The sequence below is a fragment of the Drosophila gunungcola genome (genome assembly GCF_025200985.1).
Source record: "Drosophila gunungcola strain Sukarami chromosome X unlocalized genomic scaffold, Dgunungcola_SK_2 000021F, whole genome shotgun sequence".
Taxonomy (NCBI): Eukaryota; Metazoa; Arthropoda; class Insecta; order Diptera; family Drosophilidae; genus Drosophila; species Drosophila gunungcola.
Window position 1 is genome coordinate 231,131 of NW_026453184.1, and position 20,014 is coordinate 251,144.

The window sequence follows — 20,014 nt, forward strand, 5'->3', positions numbered from 1 at the left end:
TCCTCTTTTACCCACACTGTACTGAAAAAAATAATCGTGCAATTGGGAATACCACAGGCTGGGTAATTGCCTAGTACCCATTATTTGATTGATGGCCTACAATTTCGGCAGGATGTGGGATAGATGGTTGGTATTGCATTTAACCTCAACCAACGGAGTTGCTGAATAAAGGAATAATAAAGAAAGAATTTCTAGAAGCTCAGAATTACGTGTATATTCCTGGTTAATGCTAAAAAAAAAACACCAACATTTATCGAATAACATTCTCTTTAAAAATATGAATTTTTAAAAACCAAATCCAATTAACCACTATTAAAGGTTCGTAGAGACAATAGTAATATTATTTATGTTAATTATTAAAAAAAATTAAAAATGTTTGAAGCATATGTGGGTATCAAAATTCTTTAAGTTTAAGAATTTAGTAATGAGTATAAATATCTTTAAAATTCTGTATAATAAATATACTAAACTAGTAACTGGAATACCCCTAGGAAGTATTTTAAAATCCTCCTTAGCTGCAGTAGGCATACCATTTTTTGTTTTTAACTAAACTGAAGAGCATATGTGGATAATGGGGAGCACGCGACATGGGAACCGTGAATCAAAAAAAACCAGCAGATTGGGGGATGGGTTGTGTTGGGTCATTGTTTTGTTTGCTTTTGGTCCTTTGGTGGCGTCTCAAATGTCCTGCTCACATTGCAAAGCGCGGCAAACAAAACAAAACAAAACAAAGGCCTGTCTGGATTAGTGGACATATCCGGGGTCCTTATTTGCCCTCGAAAGTTAATTAAAGGTTTCACCATCTATGCGGAAAATGTCAACGCAACGAGGGAAAGTGAAATTGGGTCTCCCCGTGCATTGAACCGCAAATGAGTTTGAGTTCGAGTGCCAGACTCCAGAGCGACCCACCTTATATATAGTATAGCACATACATACAAATATGACCACCACCCGCGGCGTCAGGATCATAATTAGCTGCGGCCGACGCTAATTGTCCTTGCCACGCCCCCTTTGGCCATTGTTTCCGTACACCCCGGACTCAAATTCTCTGACGTCCCCTTTTTTGGCCTGTTTTGAATGCACAATTTCGGTGGAAATGAGCCAGCTGACATTTTGGCTCAGATTGACTGGCACCAGGTGATTGCAGCGGCGATTTCCAAGCAGAGGCCAAAATTTGGCGGTGGCTGTTCGCTAACGCCCTCCAAAATTATATTCACCATTTAAAGCAGCACCATTATTGAATATTTCATTGAATTTAAAACATTAACTTCAGCATTGGGCAAAGGAATACTGAAATGAACTTAATACATTTTCCTTTATCAGCATAGATAAGCTCAACCAGCTGAGCAAAACTTTTAAGCTGAAATTTCAAACTGTCAGATTGTGAAAAATACTGTGTCTCTGGGGAACGAATTCCCCATTTGTTGTTTTGATTTTTAAACATTTTCTCTGGGGAACGAAATCCTTATAATTTTTTTTTATATTTTTTAACGATTGTTTTTTTTTTTCTATGAAACTCTACCACTATTTATCTTATACTTTGTACACTCGATTTTATCAGCATTCCGTATTGATTTGTTGTTTAAATTACACGTTTTATTATTGACTTGCTTCTAATTCTATGAAATGGGTTTTAATATCAGTGCTGACCACCGGACCACCGACTTAATAAATATTCCCCACCTCCTTTTCTCTCAAAAACTTTTAAATACGCAAGCGAAGTTCGTTCAATTAAATCAAATCGTTAGAGACGCAACAGGAAATGAACTGGTCGCAATTACCGTTACCGAATGGTGACCCCGATCCAGACCATCCTGCCCAACAACACCCCCCTTTAAAAGCAAAATTTCTATTTGCCAACCCCCCACCGCTTCTTACAGTATAGTTTTGTTCCACACCCACAAGCAATAATTTTTGGCAATTTAATTGAAACCCGAAAATGGCAAAGTTCCCAGTTGACCAGGGGACGAAATGTTTTTAAAACAAAGGGGCGGGCTATATCACCCTAAAATGTTTCGGGTTCGGGGTCGGGTGTAGGACGAATATCGGGGCACGCGTGCGCAACAAAAGCAGACAAATGGTCACAGTCACGCGCCAAGAGCTAAAAGGTCAACAAACAAATAAACAATCCATAGTCCGAGCAAAATAGAAATAATGCTGGGGTTGGGGGGTGCTGAAAAATAAGGGTCGTCGTTCCCCAGTGTGCCAAAATCCAATACCTAGAATAGTTTTATAAATTTTGCGGTTGCCATTTGGGCGGATGTTGTGAACTTTCGAAGAGGGGTATTTATTTCTAACTAGCGAAGAGGGTTCCATCGAGCTCATTAAAGGTCAACTGTGAAAATACTTGATGTCCATTTATTGTCCTTCATGGTTTAATGAGGCCATTTTCCTAAGACCAAAGAACGCCTATCAACTTGTTTCCCATTCTGGTGTGTGAAGGGTTATGTGATGGGGAAAGGGTAGGAACATTTTAATGTTATAATAATAACAGAAGGGTTATATGGGCAAACTCGATCAGCTTAGGGGTTTTCACGGACACGGCAGCAATAGATACTTATTAACCCAGTGTTTTAACATAATAGACTCTCTGAAAAACAAACAACAGAACCACATTTAACTTCACAAAATAATATCCCATATCCTTTTTATTTCATAGATTATTCATATTGATTTTGAAAGATTATTTCTATCTGTAAGTGAAAAGAATAACAAGTAAATAACCTACACTAATTTGTGACTAAATTTTCTTATTGGAAAAAATCTAGGGATTCCAGAAAATACAAAAATAAGACATTACATTCATTTTAAATTCAGTTTATGGCTTTTTGTTTTTGTCATTATTTATCAAAAAAAAAAAAAAAATTAAAAACAGTGTGTAAAGCCATTTTTACAAAGCCGAATTGAACAATATCATGGAAAATAAAACCATTTTTATTTCTTCTTTATCAGAGGCGAAATGCATCTTTGATTTCAGCCGTCAAAGTCCTGGAAAATTAACTTGTACGGCGTATGCTTAAATATCAATTAATTATTGTGCATCCGACGTTTGCACTTCGGGCCATTAGTTCATAAGTGCAACAATGTCTATAGATACACTCTGTATCTACATATATCTGAGTTCTGTGCTTTGTGTGTCCGATTTTAAAACCATAATTCATCATTGAGCCCGCTGAATGGCTGTCGTTTCTCTGGACTAATGATTTCCCAACAGAAGTTTCTGGCCAGGGCAGCAATTGAAATTGAGTTTTTGGTATTCGGTGCGGACAAAACCTGTCAGAAATTGAGCAGTGAGAAATAGAACTCTACGGTTCTAATTGCCTATAGAGTTATTAACCATTTTCTAATGATTTCGGGCTGCGGTTACCGTCATTTGAGAACATCTTCTTGATGCAGCACGAAAATGCAGGTGTTTACCGCCGTTTTAAATCCAAAAAAAAAAGAAAATAAACTCGATCCGGGCTACAAATTGGAACAGAATTGCAGAGATCGCTGGAGATTGATTCGAGGACCACCCATTTGAAAACTCAATCGACGTCTTCATTTGTCTGGCTGGCCATCAAATCAGGTAGCAGATCATCGGATGTCGGGGTCACAGGTCAGGCGAAACCTTTTCAAGTGAGTTTGATCAACTCGGGTTATCACCATTGTTAACTTTTTCCCATAATTGGTAAATAATTGCAGTGCTCAAGGGGAAATCGTTTTTTATTGAGGCATAGTTCCTCTTGTCTGAAAACTATTTTTAAAAATCAAATTTGTTTTTATATACAAATATTCTTGATTAGAAAAATAAGTAATTAAATCTAAGTTTAAAAAAACTTTAGTATGATGAAATCAAAAACTTTAAAAATGTTGAATATTTTGTTTAACATTCAAAAAATAGTTTGCGTTTTTAATTGTTCTAACTTAAATCATTGACTTCAACCAACTGTTTGTGAGTGTCGTAACTGGAATTCTCACATCGCTGGCTGCTTTGGGTCAAAGTTCGAACACATTAGCAAATTAAGCGTGAAGAACGATTGTCACCACACTTCCCACAGTCCGCCGATCAATTCAATATCCATCTGTGAAAAATACGGAAAATTCGTGCAGCAGTGCGGCGGAAAAATGGAAATAAAATTAACACACTTCAAATCGGGCGAATCGGGTGAATCGTATCGGGTTTTGTGGGTGGGAAAAAGTGGAAGACACTGGGTAATAAATAAAGCGCAGCGAAAGTGCGACATCAACGACAAAATAACAATCCAATAAATCACTTATTGGTGATTCGGGTGAGGGGGTTCTGTGTCGCTATATATGGTAGATATATGTATATCCCTCTGTATAGGGTGATAAATTGCTCCGTCACACACACGACACACGAAAACAAAACAACAATGATAACTGCAGAGCGCATCGCATTGGCATCTATGCATCTGTCAGATACGCAATTTCATTTAGTAGATTGCACAGAACGCATTCAAACGTAACTGGTATTTTTGCTGTTGTTGTTTCCAACAAACCGGGAAAGTCACTCCCCCCTTTATGCGATTTTTCCACGCTTTTGGTTGGGAGGTTAATTGACAACGCTGCAATTAAACAGAAAATAAGTTGTTTGTTCGAAACTCGATGTTGCACAGGCAACAAGTGTTCGTCGCCGAAATGTTGCCAGCCGGAAAAGCCTTTTCCCCCCGATTTCCCAAACATTTGTCGTTTTCTTTGGCAGCAAGATCGTAAAATGAAATCCCGAAAAATAAGACATTAAACTTGGTTCTCATTCCCTAGCGAAATGTTGCAAGAGGCCCTAGCAACATGTTGCGAACTTCGAAGGATGTTGCGATTGTGGGACAGTGGAATCAAAGAATCTTAATAAATTTTAATTAAAATACAAATTTGTAATGATCACTATATTTATACACGTCTTAAAGTTCTATACCATTCAAAAGTACCGTATCTAAACATTTACACACTTTCATCTTGATTAAAAAAATGTCCGTAACATATATGAAATATATTTTTTAATTCCATTATTTTCATAGCTTTTGTGCCCCCAATAAAGTAGTTACCATTTTTAATGCTCCATTCTAAAAGTTTTTGACAAACCCCATAAAGATTGAGCAACAAAAAACGTGTCAAAACTCGACACCAGTCACTCGTAAAAGTGACGAAATGCGGCTTAAGTGCCGCCGCCCAGTTTCTCCGCCCATAGCCATTTGACCTTGCTGACACACGAGAAAAAAGGGTTAAGTTCTCCGCCGACTAACGGTAGCCACTCTCCATCTCTTTTCCTCTCCACTGAAAATATATATTTTCGAATAACAATAATAATGTATATAAAGCCACGTCATTTAAGTTTTTCCAAAAACAATGACTTTAATATTTCTGTTTTTTCTATCATTCTTCCCATCTCCCTCTCTCATCTTGCAACATTTTGAGTCTGCTGGCAACATAAGAGCTGCAACAAGCAGATACGCATAGTGTGTATTAAATGCTGTTAAATATGCGTTTTTTTTTCACAGAAAGGTTTAAAAAATTAGCGATTTAAAGCTGACGATTGATAGTGTAACCTAATTTATTTAACAGAGTGCTTACAAAAATAATAATATAAACTTCCACATATTATTGGATATAAGTGAATAATAAACCTACCATTAATGGCGGTTTACGATCTGATTTAAAAATTTTTTTAATGAGGTTATCTTAATTATTTTTTTAGCCACAGTTCATTTATTTATTTACTATTTGTATGGTCAACCATTTTTTTATTATTAAGTTGTTAGAATTTTCTTATTTATTTAAATGTTGTCGCTATTACTATTAATAAATCTAATAAATCTAATCTAACCAACGTGGTGTTAATTCGAAATTATCTAAATTATCTACATACTAAGTTTTGGATAAATCAGTTGTCATTTACTAGACTTCCTAATAAAATAATGGCTGGGATATGATGTGTTTTTGTATATACCACTGTGCGACGCCTGCGCTAGCGCCTCTGCCTCTGCCAGTGCCGCTGTCGCTGGCTCTGCCGCTGCCTCTGCCGGCGTCAGTGGCGGCATTTCGACTTGGGTTTGTGGACGGTGCTTTCAGTTACGTTTCGACGGCCAACGCGTCGAGTGCTCCGCTCCGAATTCCAAAATCCAGCCACAATTCCCACAGAACGCTCTCTCGCGCTCTCTTCACTGTCTGTGTTAACGGTCGTGGCGCGTCGTGTGCGTGTGTGTTAGTGTGCCAGTTAAACAATGGGAAATTGGTAATAACAAATAAAAATAATAATAAATACCTATTACACCATTACTTGACCACGGAGAAAACAAACCGAGACAGCCGAAATTCCCCAAGAACCAAAAATAAACTGGCGGCATTCTTCTACTTTTTTTTTCTAAACTTTTTTTTAGCGTGTGACAAAAAAATATAAAAATATGGGACCTTCTCTCTCTCTCTCTCTCTCTGTTGCTTTTTGTTTAAAATTCCAATGAGTCACGTGCATAAGTTTTTATTAATTTCCATGAAAAACTCCATGAAAATACTATGAAAACTGAAAACCCTTTGAAAACTCCCTCTAAAATCGAGTCAGAAAAGTGCATATAAAAAAAGAAATAAAATCAACTGAAAAACAAGAAAAATAAAACGGAAAACAGGTTTTTGGGCCCGCTTCGCTGCCAACAAAGTTGTTGTTACCAACAGTGAGCGCTGGAAATTGACTTACACTTGCAGCTGGGCAAAATAAAAATAATATATGTATATAAACATAAATTAGAAAAGCCTGCAAAACGATGCCCACAATTAATCCGATATGTTAACAACAAAAATTGCTACAGCAAAAGATGCTTAAGTTTCACAACCAATTTCTGGCGGTTTCCTTTTTCTCTTTGCCTGCCAAAATCGCCTTTATGTCCCAAAGCAAAAGTTAATTTCGTTTGCTGCGGCTTCTGGCAAAAGTTTAAACGTGATTTAATATTTGTTTAAACTGTTAACAAGCCAAGAATATAAAGTCAAAGTTGCAAAATTCAGTCCTTGCTCTTTCTCGGTGCTTATTTTAAAAGTTTTCAAGCCTTGCTTTTTGCAATTTTATAACTTAATTTTTAAAAAGATACAAGTTGTCAGTTATGTTTTAATTAATTGGTTTATTGGATTTGGTTTAAATGTCAAATGCAAATATATAACGGCATTTTTGTTTCCTCCGACTTGAAAAAGTTGCTCGTGCTATGGAAAAATTACATTTCTGAAATTAAATCTTACATTAAGTACATTTAGAAAACAAGGATTTTACAATTCCCGCAAAATTTAATAAATCAGTCTAGACTTTAAATAACTTCCTCATTTTTTAATTAGCTTAAAATGGGTGGCTTGGTCAAAAGTCAAAATCAAAACATTTGACATCAACATTAATAATTCTCGAATAGCAAGTGGAAAACTTCTAAACTTTTAAGCAACTTGAACAGATTGCCAAAAATTCTCCCGCCATCGTTTTGGCTTTTAGCGTTCTCCCTCTTTTGCAAGTTTCCCATTATAATTAGCGTTTTTGAAACTTTATGAATATTTTAAGTCTGCTTGCCGAGTATTTTGTAAGGATGTCTCAATTTGCCAAGAGTGGGACAAAAAGAGCTGGTGTGCGCTAAATAAATTCCCAAAAATATTTTGCGTGCTGCAGAGACACACATACGGTGTTTTCTAGAAAAAAGTCAAGGCCTGCCCTAAATATCGATTACCCAGTAACTGTAATAACAATAAGCCAAATAAGGGGGGCGCTGAGGACACCCCTTCTTGGAAAGTGGGCGGTATTAGCGAGAAAAACAAGTTCGCGGAAAAGCAGCTACAGTTTTAACTCGCTTGAATGCCAAATTTAAAATACATATTTCAATTTCAAAATTAAATTTAAAGCAAGTGGTTGAATTAATATCTATAATCTCTGTTATGGATTATCATTTTAATAAGAAGTCACTTTTCGAAAATGATCAGGGCTAAATTAAATAGAAAATGGAAAATGTATCACTTTTCATTAAAATATAAATAAATAGGGCTTTGTAAATGGGTTGATAAAATTATATATATTTTTTTATGTTTATAGTTCGTACAAAATTTCGTAAATCAGTAATTATTGGTATATATTTTTAATTTAAAATATAAAACCATCCAACAATTTTAATGAGCGATGACTGTACCGGAGAACTTGTTGCAACTCAAGGACTTTTGGCATAGGTGCAACTTCAGTGTGTTAAAAAGAGGCGAAGCTATTTGGAGGGGCCACGAGGAAGAGAGAGAGAGGTAGATTGAGTCACGATTAATCGGAGTGACGAAAGCAAATAGGTTGGCATAACCCCCCAAGAAATCGCAAATCGAATATGCTCTTTCCCTCTCTTTCGTAGAGATAAGAGATACGATATAGTCTCTCTGTCTATATAGTAATCTCTTTCACCCCCAAGATAACGATCGACGGAGAACACATTTTATTGAAAATATTATTAAGAATTGTATTTAAGCATTCAGTCCCTCTGTTCTTCGCTTACCTTATTTTAAAACCCCTCTGTCTGAAATACCCCTCAGTCTTTCCTGCACTACGTGTTTCGACTGCTGAGAGACCCGCAATTTCCGTTACAAAAACTGGCCAACATGTGCGAAGTCGGCGGCGCAGCAGGTTTTTTTTTTTTCCTTTTTTGGTTTTTTTTTGTATTTTTTCTTTTTTGTCTTGGGTGCCGCCAACTTTAGAATGCAAAAGAGACAAGCCACACACAACACACATATAACACCAAAAACCATTCGTGTGCGACGCGTCTTCCTTAGCTTCTCACCCATAAATGCCAACATTTGCCATTTGATTTAGAAATGCTAAAGTTATGACAAATATCAAATGCAGATGAACTTCTCAAGCTAAAACCAAGTGCACGGAGTCAGCAAAAGACTTGACATTATTTTAAGAGTTATTAATACTGAAACACTAAACATTTAAAAACTTTTTTATTAACTTAGGTTCTCTCAGTGGGTTTATTTTAAATATCTTAATTTTATGGAAACTCCAAGTTAGATTTATTTTAAACTTCTTGAAGTTAGGAGAAAATCTAATATTTTGTGAGAACCACTTAATTAAAAATTATTTTATTTAATTTTAATGTAGGATTAGGTTTTATTCACAATCTATCAAAAACATATATCAACTATCCAAAAACCTCACTAATTCCACAACTTTTCCATTGTTCTTTAATATTTTATTGCAGATAGTTCACACACCCAAACAGCTACAAAAAAAAAAAAAAAAAACACCTGAAGACTCAAAGTGTTAACCAAAAATTTAATAAATTGTGCAATCACTGGCGTCGAAACAATCTACAATTTTTTAATAATTTTTTTTTGTGTGCAACCGTAAACAAACCAAAGAAGTTAGAGACGAGAGCAATCAATTTGCGAGCGGGGAAAACTACTACTGCTACAAAAAAAAGACAAAAAAAAAGCGATAAAATGGGTGAACTGCGAAAATCGCTGCCGCTGCCTTCATTCGGCGTCTTTATAGCCCTGCTCCTCTGCTGCTGCTCTTTAATAGGTGAGTAATGGATAAAAACGCTCCCCAAATCCCCAAGATATGGTATTATAATTAGAAATGGGAACTAAATGCACAAATTGTGCTGAAAGTTGGAAATTTATGGGCTTTCGATGGGGCATATGAAGTTATAGAAAGCTATAGATATCTGTCTTAAGCCATCATTGTTTATGATATAGAGACTTTTTGTAACTTTTTGAAAAAACTGGGAACTTCAATAAAATGACAAGAAATTTAGTGTTTTAAAAGTTTATAAGCAAGAATGTTTTATGAACTACTCAAGATTTTTACACCTCGCTAAAATTTTCTTAAAGAATGTTTAAAATTGTATGCTGCTCAACGACATCATAAAACTTGTATAGTTCGCATATATTTCCACCTAGTTCTTAGTTATCATTCTAAAATTTGACACATCATTTGCTAATATACCCATAAACCATTGTAACCAAAGACAATTACGACTGTCATAAGCACTCCAATGAGATCTTGCAAGTAAGGACTATAATAGCTTAAATCCCGCTTATCAGTGAACTGGGTCATATACATTTTTGTTATTTGTTATCCCACGAGATCTAGGCAGACAAATTACCTGAGCACTTGCCGGTTACCTGATGCCATATGCGACCCTGAAACGAGCGCGCTACGCAAATAGAGACCCAAAAAAGTTAAAAACAACATCCCAGGAAAAACTAAAATCATCATGTTCCTTATCGCAATCACCCCGAAATTCAAGAGTCAATATTTGTGTTAACTTAGAACAGACTGACTATACGCGCTCTGGATTCCAAATCGTAGCTGGTCAAATATCGTAAATTTTTCAGTGAACATGGGAGAACTACACACGCAGATATACCTATAATTCCGGCACCTGACTTTGGGGCCGTAAAGTTTTGGGCAAACATTCGCCTAGACAACTAAAAAAATATTGCACAAGAGTCGCCTGTTAAATAAGACTCGGTTGCTATGAGGTTTTATAAGATGTTTTCAAACTTAGATTTTAAAATATGAGAATACTTTAGATTTAGCATTTAATTTTTTGGATCCTAAGAATCTTATCAATCCAAGACTCTATTTTCAAACCGAGATGGGTTTTTTATAAAAATTATAAAAGAATTTCAAAAAGATTATATCAAATTAATGAAGATGGTAAATAATCAGCTAATTAAGCCTAAAAACCAAACGAGTTTTTATAGAATTAATGAGCCTAACAAAACGGTACAAGGTGAAACGATATCTAAACGTGCAAAAACTTATCATATAATTATTAATTAATGGATAAATAATAGGCCAAAAGGAAAGAACCAAGAGCCGAACACCAACATTAGTTTATAACCCAAAAAACCAGACTTGCAACAAATCGACTTCGCAGACTCATAACTCAGACAGTTTATAGGGCCGCAAACTGCTCGGGCAAACTGTAAAGTCCCGAGAAGATTTCAAAGTCGACTTCCCAGCAATTACCGCATCCGGTTTGGACCACAAAAGCTGGCGTGGCCTTTTAAAAATGTTCTAATACCACAGAAAGTCTAATTTAATTAACGCTATTCTTCTCCCCTCCAAAATCTCTCCTTTTTTTCCTGAGAAAAATCACTAAGAGAAAAGATAAAAATTGGTAAAGTCATTTCAGGATGACTCAGCCGGTAATTGATAATGTTTTGGGATAGTTGAAAGAACATATTTATATTTTTCCTCAGGAGCCTTTCTTTTGTAGAAAGTAGTGAAAAAAGTGGGAACTCTTTTGTGGTCAGTTGTGCTCTAATTTTCGAGCAGTAAACTTAAAACTTTTTATGTTGTTTGCCGCTCGCTTTTTGTTTGCCGCGCGCTCTAAAACGGCAGCTTGTTCCATATATTTTTTGTGAGAAAAACACTTTGAGGAAAAGCTGGAGAAAATGGTTTGAGCAAAGGTTGGGGTGGGGGGGTTGTGCTAAAGTAAAAAAAAAAAGGGTGGTCAGTCCTAATTAGCTAAGCCCGAAACTGGCTTAATTGGGTGCCGCTTTCACTTCGTCCATTGCGCCTGGGAAAACTGTCAGTTAGACAGTTCGTCATACAATTAATGGTCGATGAGGGTCCCAAGATGAATGGCAAATCCAAAGGGGCCAGCAGCATCTTAGGAACTGCACTTCATCTTTTCACTAGTCTTTCGAAATAGAACCAACTAAAGCTGAATAATATATTGCACAATAAATTAATATAAACTAAAATTTAACTGTTTTTTTTTTATTTGCTAGCAAAGTATTAAGAAATTCTGCACATTAAACCAGTTATCTGCTAGAGAAGTTAGTAGCTTTTATATGTGATATGCACGATTCGTATTTCCTATGGAATGCTAACAGTTCGATCGATTTTGCAAACAAAAGAAATATTTAGTAAACGAGGAGAAAAAATTTAGGTTTTTTTTTCTGACTGATTTGTATTTGGTGGTCCAGCTAAAAAAAAAACTTATTAAAAAAACTTGTTTGATTTCTGAAATTTAAATTTTGAAGATTCTTAGCCAATCATACAAAAACAAAGAAAAGTCAAATTGTATACACTGGCAGACAAATAACAAAAGTGAGTTTTTAAGGAAATAAACCTTAAAGCATACACCCTTTTTGCATACACTGTTCATTTTCTGTTTTAAATCACTGAAGAACATGAAAAGAGGAAGCTGCGTTTTCAGAAAGAGTCTTGAGTTTATAAACCAAGCCCATGAACTCGACTTAATACCTCTTCCTCGAACTGAGGACATTCTCAGAATTCTCTGACTCATATCTTTTTGACTTCTCTTAGTCAGTGTCTCTCACGCCCAGAATCCCCCGATCCCCCATACTATCTACATACCTTTTATATCGAGGAGAAAGAGTCGAGTGGATGGCTTTAGAAAGAGATAGGGATGGGGAACATCAGGTTGCTGCTGCTCAAGTTGTTGCCTGAATGGGACAGCTTATGGTCAAGCGGGCAACTCTTGAGTTCTTTCTTTTCTTGTCTTTTGTGCCACTTGACAAGACAAAGATAGAGCATGGCGAGGAAAGAGAGGGCTGGAGTGGTAGCGAAAGAGAGGGGCGATTGTGAGCGAAAGAGTGGGGTAATGGGAAGACAGGAAAAAGGAAATTCCAATTATGTTGCTAAGTCTGACCGAACGTAGAAAAGAATTGTTGCCGCTTCTTGTTTGCCACTCACTCACTCACCTTCTATATACAACCTCCCCTCGCTCTCAGATTTTCTTCACGATTTTTCCTTGTTTTAATTTTAATCCAGTAAAGCCCGGAAAGCCTTGCATTTCGCTTTAATTAATAAACAAAACAATTTGGATGGGACAGCATAACAAAAGGATTCAAGTGGATTGCTGAAATGATAATGAGCTGTGCTATGCTATATATCGCTCTCTCTCTATCTCTGCTTATAATATAGGTGCCAATCTGTGTACAGATCTTTATGGGTGCTTGATTTTTCAATGCAGCCAGAAACCCTAAAAAAACTTCACCATAATTAGCAGGCATTGTTGCAAAAAAAAAACCCCAGCCCAAAACCATTTATATTAACTGCAAATGACCTGGAAAACCCTCTGATAAAATGCAGAGAACTTTTGTGAAACAAGGGAAGTGATGTCTTTTAAAAACCTGCTCTTTAAAAAGTTGAATTAAAAGTGTATTTATACCAATTTAACAAAACCTACTCATAAGTACAAAAAATTTAATTATTACAATGGAAAGCATAATTATGAGTGGAAAAAATATGTAAAAAATAAGCTGAGAAAAAAAAGAAACCACAAAGTTAACAGGGAAAATATTAAAGAATTGAATTAGTGTGAAAAATATGGCAATGTATTAAGTTGCTTTTACTTATTATGGAATGCAGTGAGTGTGGGTAAGAGAGAGTTGGACCAAAAAAAGTGAGGGGTTAAGCCCGCATAATCCCAATGAAGCTCAAACAATGAGTCGGAGCAAGACAAGATACATTCCTATATGTATTTAAAACAAAAAACGACACAGCCCAGCAGCAAACAAAGAATGCACAGAAAATACAAATGAAGGATTGTGTTGTTAAGCCACCGCCGACCCTCGCTTTTCCCCACTTGGATTTTTCCATCTTCAAGTATGATGAATGAATTTTAAATTAAAATTCAGACGAACAAAAAATGATTGGGCCGCATGTGTCCCAGGTCTACCACCCGCATTGCGCCCAATCTGGGGCCCAACTTAGTACTAAACCACACTTGCAGAGTACACGAAAATTAATTTTTATGACTACGAGTCTTGAAATATAAACATCGATCGAACTACTGCATTTTTCTGTTCGATTTAAATAAAACACTCTCTCAAGCAATTAAATATTAATTTAAATTTTAAAGAATTAAAGAAATTAATAAGCCGTTTTAGTTTTTCAACTTTTACCTCTTAAACATCATATGTCTTAAGCCATGATGCGAAGTTTCTATATTATTTTAAATGTCCATTTTCAAATATAAATAATTTCCCAGAAAATGATTTGCAGAAGCCACCTGACGCTCCTGAATTGTTAAAAGTTGCTAAGAGATCGAGATCTTGAGGTCCCGACTTTCAGAGACAGGAAACAACGTCCCAAGACGTGCCGGGACTAAAAACCAGACGAAATTGAGTTATAACCGATTGGCAGCTATTCGATTTGGGACCCGTTCCTGAGGCCTCTGCCTTTCTAGCCATCTTTCTACCTGTTTTTCCATCCTATCGGAACCGAACCATCTGGGAGGTGCTCAGGTAACCCGATGACGCCCCGGCATACACAACTAATTGCTAATTGGATTATGTCTTGCTCGAATGGGAGACTACAACTGGGGAGGGGGTGGTCATCGGGAAGAAAGGGAGATACACATTGGTCACATATATATATAGAGAAATAAGGGAAGTGAGGTTAGGTCATTGATATCCGCCTTCGGGCGTAATCCAAACGGTCACTGGTAGCCCAGACGAACCTGAGGGTTGTTGTTCGGAATGTTTTTAATTGACTTGCCCCATTGCAATTGCATAACAATGAGATACATCCCCACACCCGAGTGTGGTTGTGTGTGTGCATGTATGTTTGCCTGCCTGATTGCGGCGTCAATTGTCAATTTTTGTTACCTTCTGTGCTCGTCTGCTCGTCGGGTTCTTCTAATTGGTAATGCAAAGTGCATGGCCAGGTTTCAACTTCTACCGTCGCCTCCTGTCCGTCGAAATGTCCATTTGTCCGTCCGTTTGGGTCCTTTCTTTTATTTCCTCTGTTTCTTTCTCCCCCGTAAGTTGCACCCCTTATTGTCTCGCTTTTGTCCTTTGTTTTGTCGCCCGGTCGTTTAATCAATACGTTTCTATTTCGCATTTTCAAGTGTACTTCTGATCAATGTCCGTTCGAGGTACATCTGTCCGTTTAAGGGAGAGATGGCTAAAATGGGTGGATTGCAATTTGTTGCCCAAGAGAATCTAGAATTGCATGTTTAAAATATTACAAAATTACTTTATATATTACTCTTATATTATACCATGATAAGAAAGTCATATTAATTAAGGGAAAATTTTCAAGGTAGTAGTAATAATATTCAAGTATTGCTAAATGTAAGATATAACAAGTTAATTAAAAATTAAAAATTTATTTTACAAAATAAATTAATAGGGGAATGTGTTATTTTTGTAACTTCCTGGGAACATGATATCTGTGTTATTAATTAATTTAATACAGTTTTTATATTGTCGAGTAAAACAATGTTCTCGATTTAATGTTCTTATTTAAGTAAACATATGTAATTTCCTGGAAACTCGATATCTGTGTGTATAATTTTACTACGGCTATTGTTTAAATTTTTGAGTAAAAATATGTACTTGATTTTCTGATTCTGGTCGGGTCCAATTGTCTTCATTTGACTTTTGCTACGGAGTCGTGCTCCACTTTGCATACTCTTGATCCTCGTAATGCCCCCCCTGCTCTCGCTGCCACTCATTAAATTTCCCACACTGCAAATTGAGTGACTTCCACTCCCACGAAAGCCCCTTTTGCACCTTGCTGCCCTTGGCAGGCAGCCTCTCGTCGTCCTCCCAATGCCGTTCCATCCTCGAAAAGCCATCCCATCCGCAGCACTTATCTTGCCTCTTGCCGCTTGCCACTTTGTTTTTTGTTTTTTCCCACCATTAAGCCTCAACTATCAGCGGCAGCTCATCAAGATGTGCACAAAATAACGTAAAGCGGCAAAAAGTGCAAGCATAAGGCAATTCCCTTGGTCACCCCTCTCATTGCCCCCCTTTTTTTCTTCGCCCCTTTTGCGCGCCGCTGCTTTTGGCAATTTTCAGCATTTAACCAAATAAACCTCTGCAAGCAGCAATGCCTGCTCTCTGCCCTTTGAATACACTGAACAAAATCGAAAAGACCTTGAAAAAGTATTTATCAAAAGTTTTTTTTTTTTGGATGCACACTTAAATATTTTATTGTCCCTAGTATTTTTTAATTGCTTGGATTATATAAAACTGCAAGTTTCTCGGCAAAATTTAGGAAACTTAACCCAAAAAAAGTGTTTAAAACATATAATTAATGTATTTTATACCCAATTTTACATCTTGTTTTTTTTTACATATATTTATTAGACATATTCCGAATTGTATCTTTGAAATTTTTTCATGTGTACCTCAATTTTTCTCGCCCATGCTCATGCTCCTCACTGACATTCATATGATGTGCTCAGTGGCTTCCCGCGTCATTATCAACGTTTACCCCTTCTGCACCCACTCCCCTCTTCACGTTCCACTGTCGGTTTTGCCAGTTCCTCTAAAGCGGGTTGTTGCAATGAAACAGAAATGGGATTGGGTTGGGGATTGGGATTGGAAAAGGTACTCAGACTCAACTGGGCATCCAAATTGTTTTTTGCCACATTACATATATTTTTGCTCATCCTCGTATTGCACTTCTCCGGTTTTAACTGGATTCCCTAGTCCAACTCGAGTACTGAGAAAAAAAAATTGTTGTATAGAATTAAATTTGTTTACTTTCTCATCAATTTGCATTGCTTAATAATCGCAAGATCTCATTTTAAGCACTAATAACCATAAATAAAACCATAAATTGTTCAAAACCAATTTATAAAGAAATTACAAAACCAAAAATTGAACAAAACTGAGTAGAACTAACTTTTTCTAAGGAAAAACTGTTTTGAAAGCGAAATTAGCAATACAGAGAACATATATACCGTGGGGACAAGTTGTCAAAGGATTTGTTGATAAACTAGTTCCGCGACTTGAAAATAACTAGTTCGGGAACTTAATTCTTTGACTGGAACTGCACTTTTGAAACCCCTTTTTTACTCCATCATCGGTTGAAACCTCTTGACTGAGCCGTGTGCGGCTTCATTCTCATCATTATCCCATTCCCAAAGTTACGAAAACTTTTCAGCCGCCGCCAAGTTGGCTGTGGGGGCCTGAGAAAACCCCTTTAGTTGCCCGTCTCCTTTTTTTTTTTTACTGCACTGGGCATAGTTTAGCGTAAATTTTCATAATTTTATGGCAATTTTTCACATGCGCATTCGCAATGCAGCCAACAAAAAGGAGCGAAGAAATGAAACGACCAAAATAACAACAATCCCTCCACTTTCGACCAGACGCCCCCCCTTTTCGGCGCCCTTCTTTGTGTTTGCATTTTAGTCATGAACTTTTAAGCATTTGTCATGCATAATTTGAGCAGCAAATGTATTGGAAAGAATTTTAAATTGATTGTTATCGTTGTGTTGCTGCAGGAGGATGGATAATGCTCTCGGACTTGGATTCTCGGACATTAGTCAGTCGCCGAGAGTACAAAATGCAGAGTTCAGAACATATAACCCCGCCGAGGGGCAAACAGCTTTGTCAATAATTAGCTTAACCCATTAATAACCGAGGAATGTTGTTGCAGCACAGCACGGCACAGAGCATTGGGAAACTGAGTCAGCAAACTCAGATATGGCTAACGGGGATTATATGTAAGTCTCGGGAGAAGTGCGGGAAAGTCGGGGATTCAGGGAATCAGGGAATCGGGGAACCCAGTGGACAGCCAAGATTAATGATGGCCTTTACCTTTCCCCAAACGAGATGGTCGGAGAGAAAGCGATGCTGGGTGATTTGATGTCTGCTAAAAGTAAAAGTTCATTCACATTGCTTTGTTGCAGCTAAAGTTCTTTTTCCTCCGCTTTATCCACATCCTCCTTTCTATAAATACCCTTTGAATCGGGGCTTTATAATTTTCTTTTTTTTTATCAAAAAGAAAACTTTGCAAGTGATGCACCTTTGTCCTTTTGTCTGTTTTTATGCAAATCAGCTTGTCAGCTTTGAAATAAAGTAAGGCAGGGGTGTGTATCAAAGATCAGTCTGAAACTATTTTAAAATTAAAAAAGTTCTTTAAATTGGCGTGCTAATATTTGTAACTTTACCTCTTTGCTTTCCTGGCTCAAGGAATAAACTTAATATTTACAAATATATCAAAATTGTAAGTCAAGCCATGAACTGAGAAACAAACTATGCACAACGAGATGTCGGCGATTTTTAGTACCTTTTTGTTAAAATTTTTTTTTAAATTCTTTGATTGTTGAAAACCATCACCTGATTGCTGATGCTTACAAGCTGAAACTAAAGCTATCAAATATTCTTTAAATTTTGTCAACAGCTTAACAAACTTTTTTTTAAAGAGAAATCCATATTATGTCCTCAAATAATATATAAACAACAATTTTCAGGGTATCCGAAGCTGGTGCTCCTTTTATTCAAAAATTCCAGGCTGAGGACAGACTCACATAACTTAGGGAGTTTTAGCTCTGGACTTGCAGAGCCACTGCCTCGGATTTCTGTCTGTCGTCACTTTTAGACTTTATGTTTTAAGCTCTGCAGCAAATTCTGAGTAAAGCGCATAAAACACTCTTACACACGCACAAAAAAAAAAAATAATAAAACGAGGATGGACTGATGATTAAATTTCTGTGATTCAGCTTTCTTCGAGCAGAGCAAACTTTTTTTTGTTCATGTTCATGGACCCGAAGCTATTAAAACCATCGTCATGTGTGGAGCGGCCTCCTCAAATTGTTTGTAGGCCTCAATGCTAAATGTGAACCGAATCGAGTTTGTTTCCGATTGGTTTGATTAATCCCGAAAACGGAAAAAAAGGTCGACAAGGAAGCTTTGGTTCGCTGCAGACTATTTGCCGGTTTATTTTGAAATTTATTTTATGCAAGTGAAGCATTCTAACTTAAGCTGTATGAAGGAAAAATATTTAAAAAAATTGCAGAAACAACAATAAAAGGGAATTAATCTTTATAATCTTTGGAGGCGTTTTTTTCTTAAGTTTAGCTGTAATTTAAAAAAGAAAAACTTGAAAAAAAATTTGTGTAAAGCATTAGAAAATGTAGATTAGTTTTTTAAAGAAAATTCTTCGTTTTTTTACGGCTATGAAAAATGGTAAAGTATTTTTTTTATTTTAACGAATTTCTAGGCTATTATTTATTTAAATCATAGTCTCATTTCCTATTTAAACTGTTATCAAGACATTGGTTTTGTAGATAGGATAGTAATTTTCAGCTTGCTCTCGGAATTTGGCTTATTAGTTCCCCTGGTTGCAAATGCAATAGTTGCGATATTGTTGACGGTTGACGGTTGTCGGTTGTCGCTGCTCAATTGCTAATAAACGTAATTGCCGCTGCGCAATGCCAATCCTGTTGATATTCCGTTCGATCCGTGCGAATAATAAATTTGCCACCGTTAAAAGGTGCCTAGGGGGATGTATCCTGCCAGGATATGTCCAAGTACCATCGCCTCTTATCCGTTTTCCTATACCTATTCCTATTCATCCCCCCCTCTCTTTCTTTGGTATGTGTTTTGTGTCGGTTGACATTTGATTTCTGACGCGTGCCGCTTTAACGACAGCGAAATATGTGTATATATGTAGTATGTGTTATGGGTTATGAAGGGACGGCAGGGTGCGAGGGGCCATCGGTGGGTTAACGGGGAGTGCCACATGCCCTGCTGGTTATTTTTGTTTTTACGATTGTTTTAATTCTGTTTTGTTGCAAACAAATAGGCGGAAAATTTGAACGTACTGCAGGCATGCGTTCGGGCCATTTGCCCCCTGACTTGGTAAATATTAGATGCGTTGCGCGTGTTGCGGCCTCATTAATTTGTTTCTAGATTTATTAATTATTCAGTTGGTTTTTTTTTTTTTTTCGTTTTCGCCATCCGGAGATAGTTTATGGGAGTCACGCGTGCCGAGTGTTTACTGTTGAGTGCCTCTCCCCGGTTGATCGTTTCTGGGAATTAGAGGCGTCCAGAGGGTCCTTTCAAAAGTCTGGTGGTTGAGTGGCCATATTCATTTCCCTCTGGCTTCATTTCGACCAACTGTTTCGAAAAGGAATTTTGGGATTGCAGAAAGTCGGCCAAAAAACAACAAAAAATATGTAGAAACTTGTATTTATTTTAGGGTATATGTTTTTGAGGACTGAAACCTTATAAAATATACACATGCACAAAAGTATATTTAAAAACTTTAAAACAAAATGTTTTTTAAAAG

General features: G+C 36.7%; 1 protein-coding gene across 10 annotated transcripts in view; it reads left to right on the forward strand.

The window, feature by feature from the left end:
- Positions 1-6,065: 6,065 nt before the first annotated feature.
- The window catches only part of LOC128260361 (fasciclin-2), a 70,708-nt gene continuing 56,759 nt past the window's right edge, over positions 6,066-20,014 (forward strand). For all 10 annotated transcript variants that reach the window (XM_052993307.1, XM_052993308.1, XM_052993311.1 and 7 more), the window contains exons 1-2: positions 6,066-6,232; positions 9,195-9,517. In XM_052993307.1, the coding sequence (XP_052849267.1) occupies positions 9,436-9,517 (82 nt within the window). In that variant the 5' untranslated portion in view covers positions 6,066-6,232; positions 9,195-9,435. The remainder of the gene's footprint in view (positions 6,233-9,194; positions 9,518-20,014) is intronic.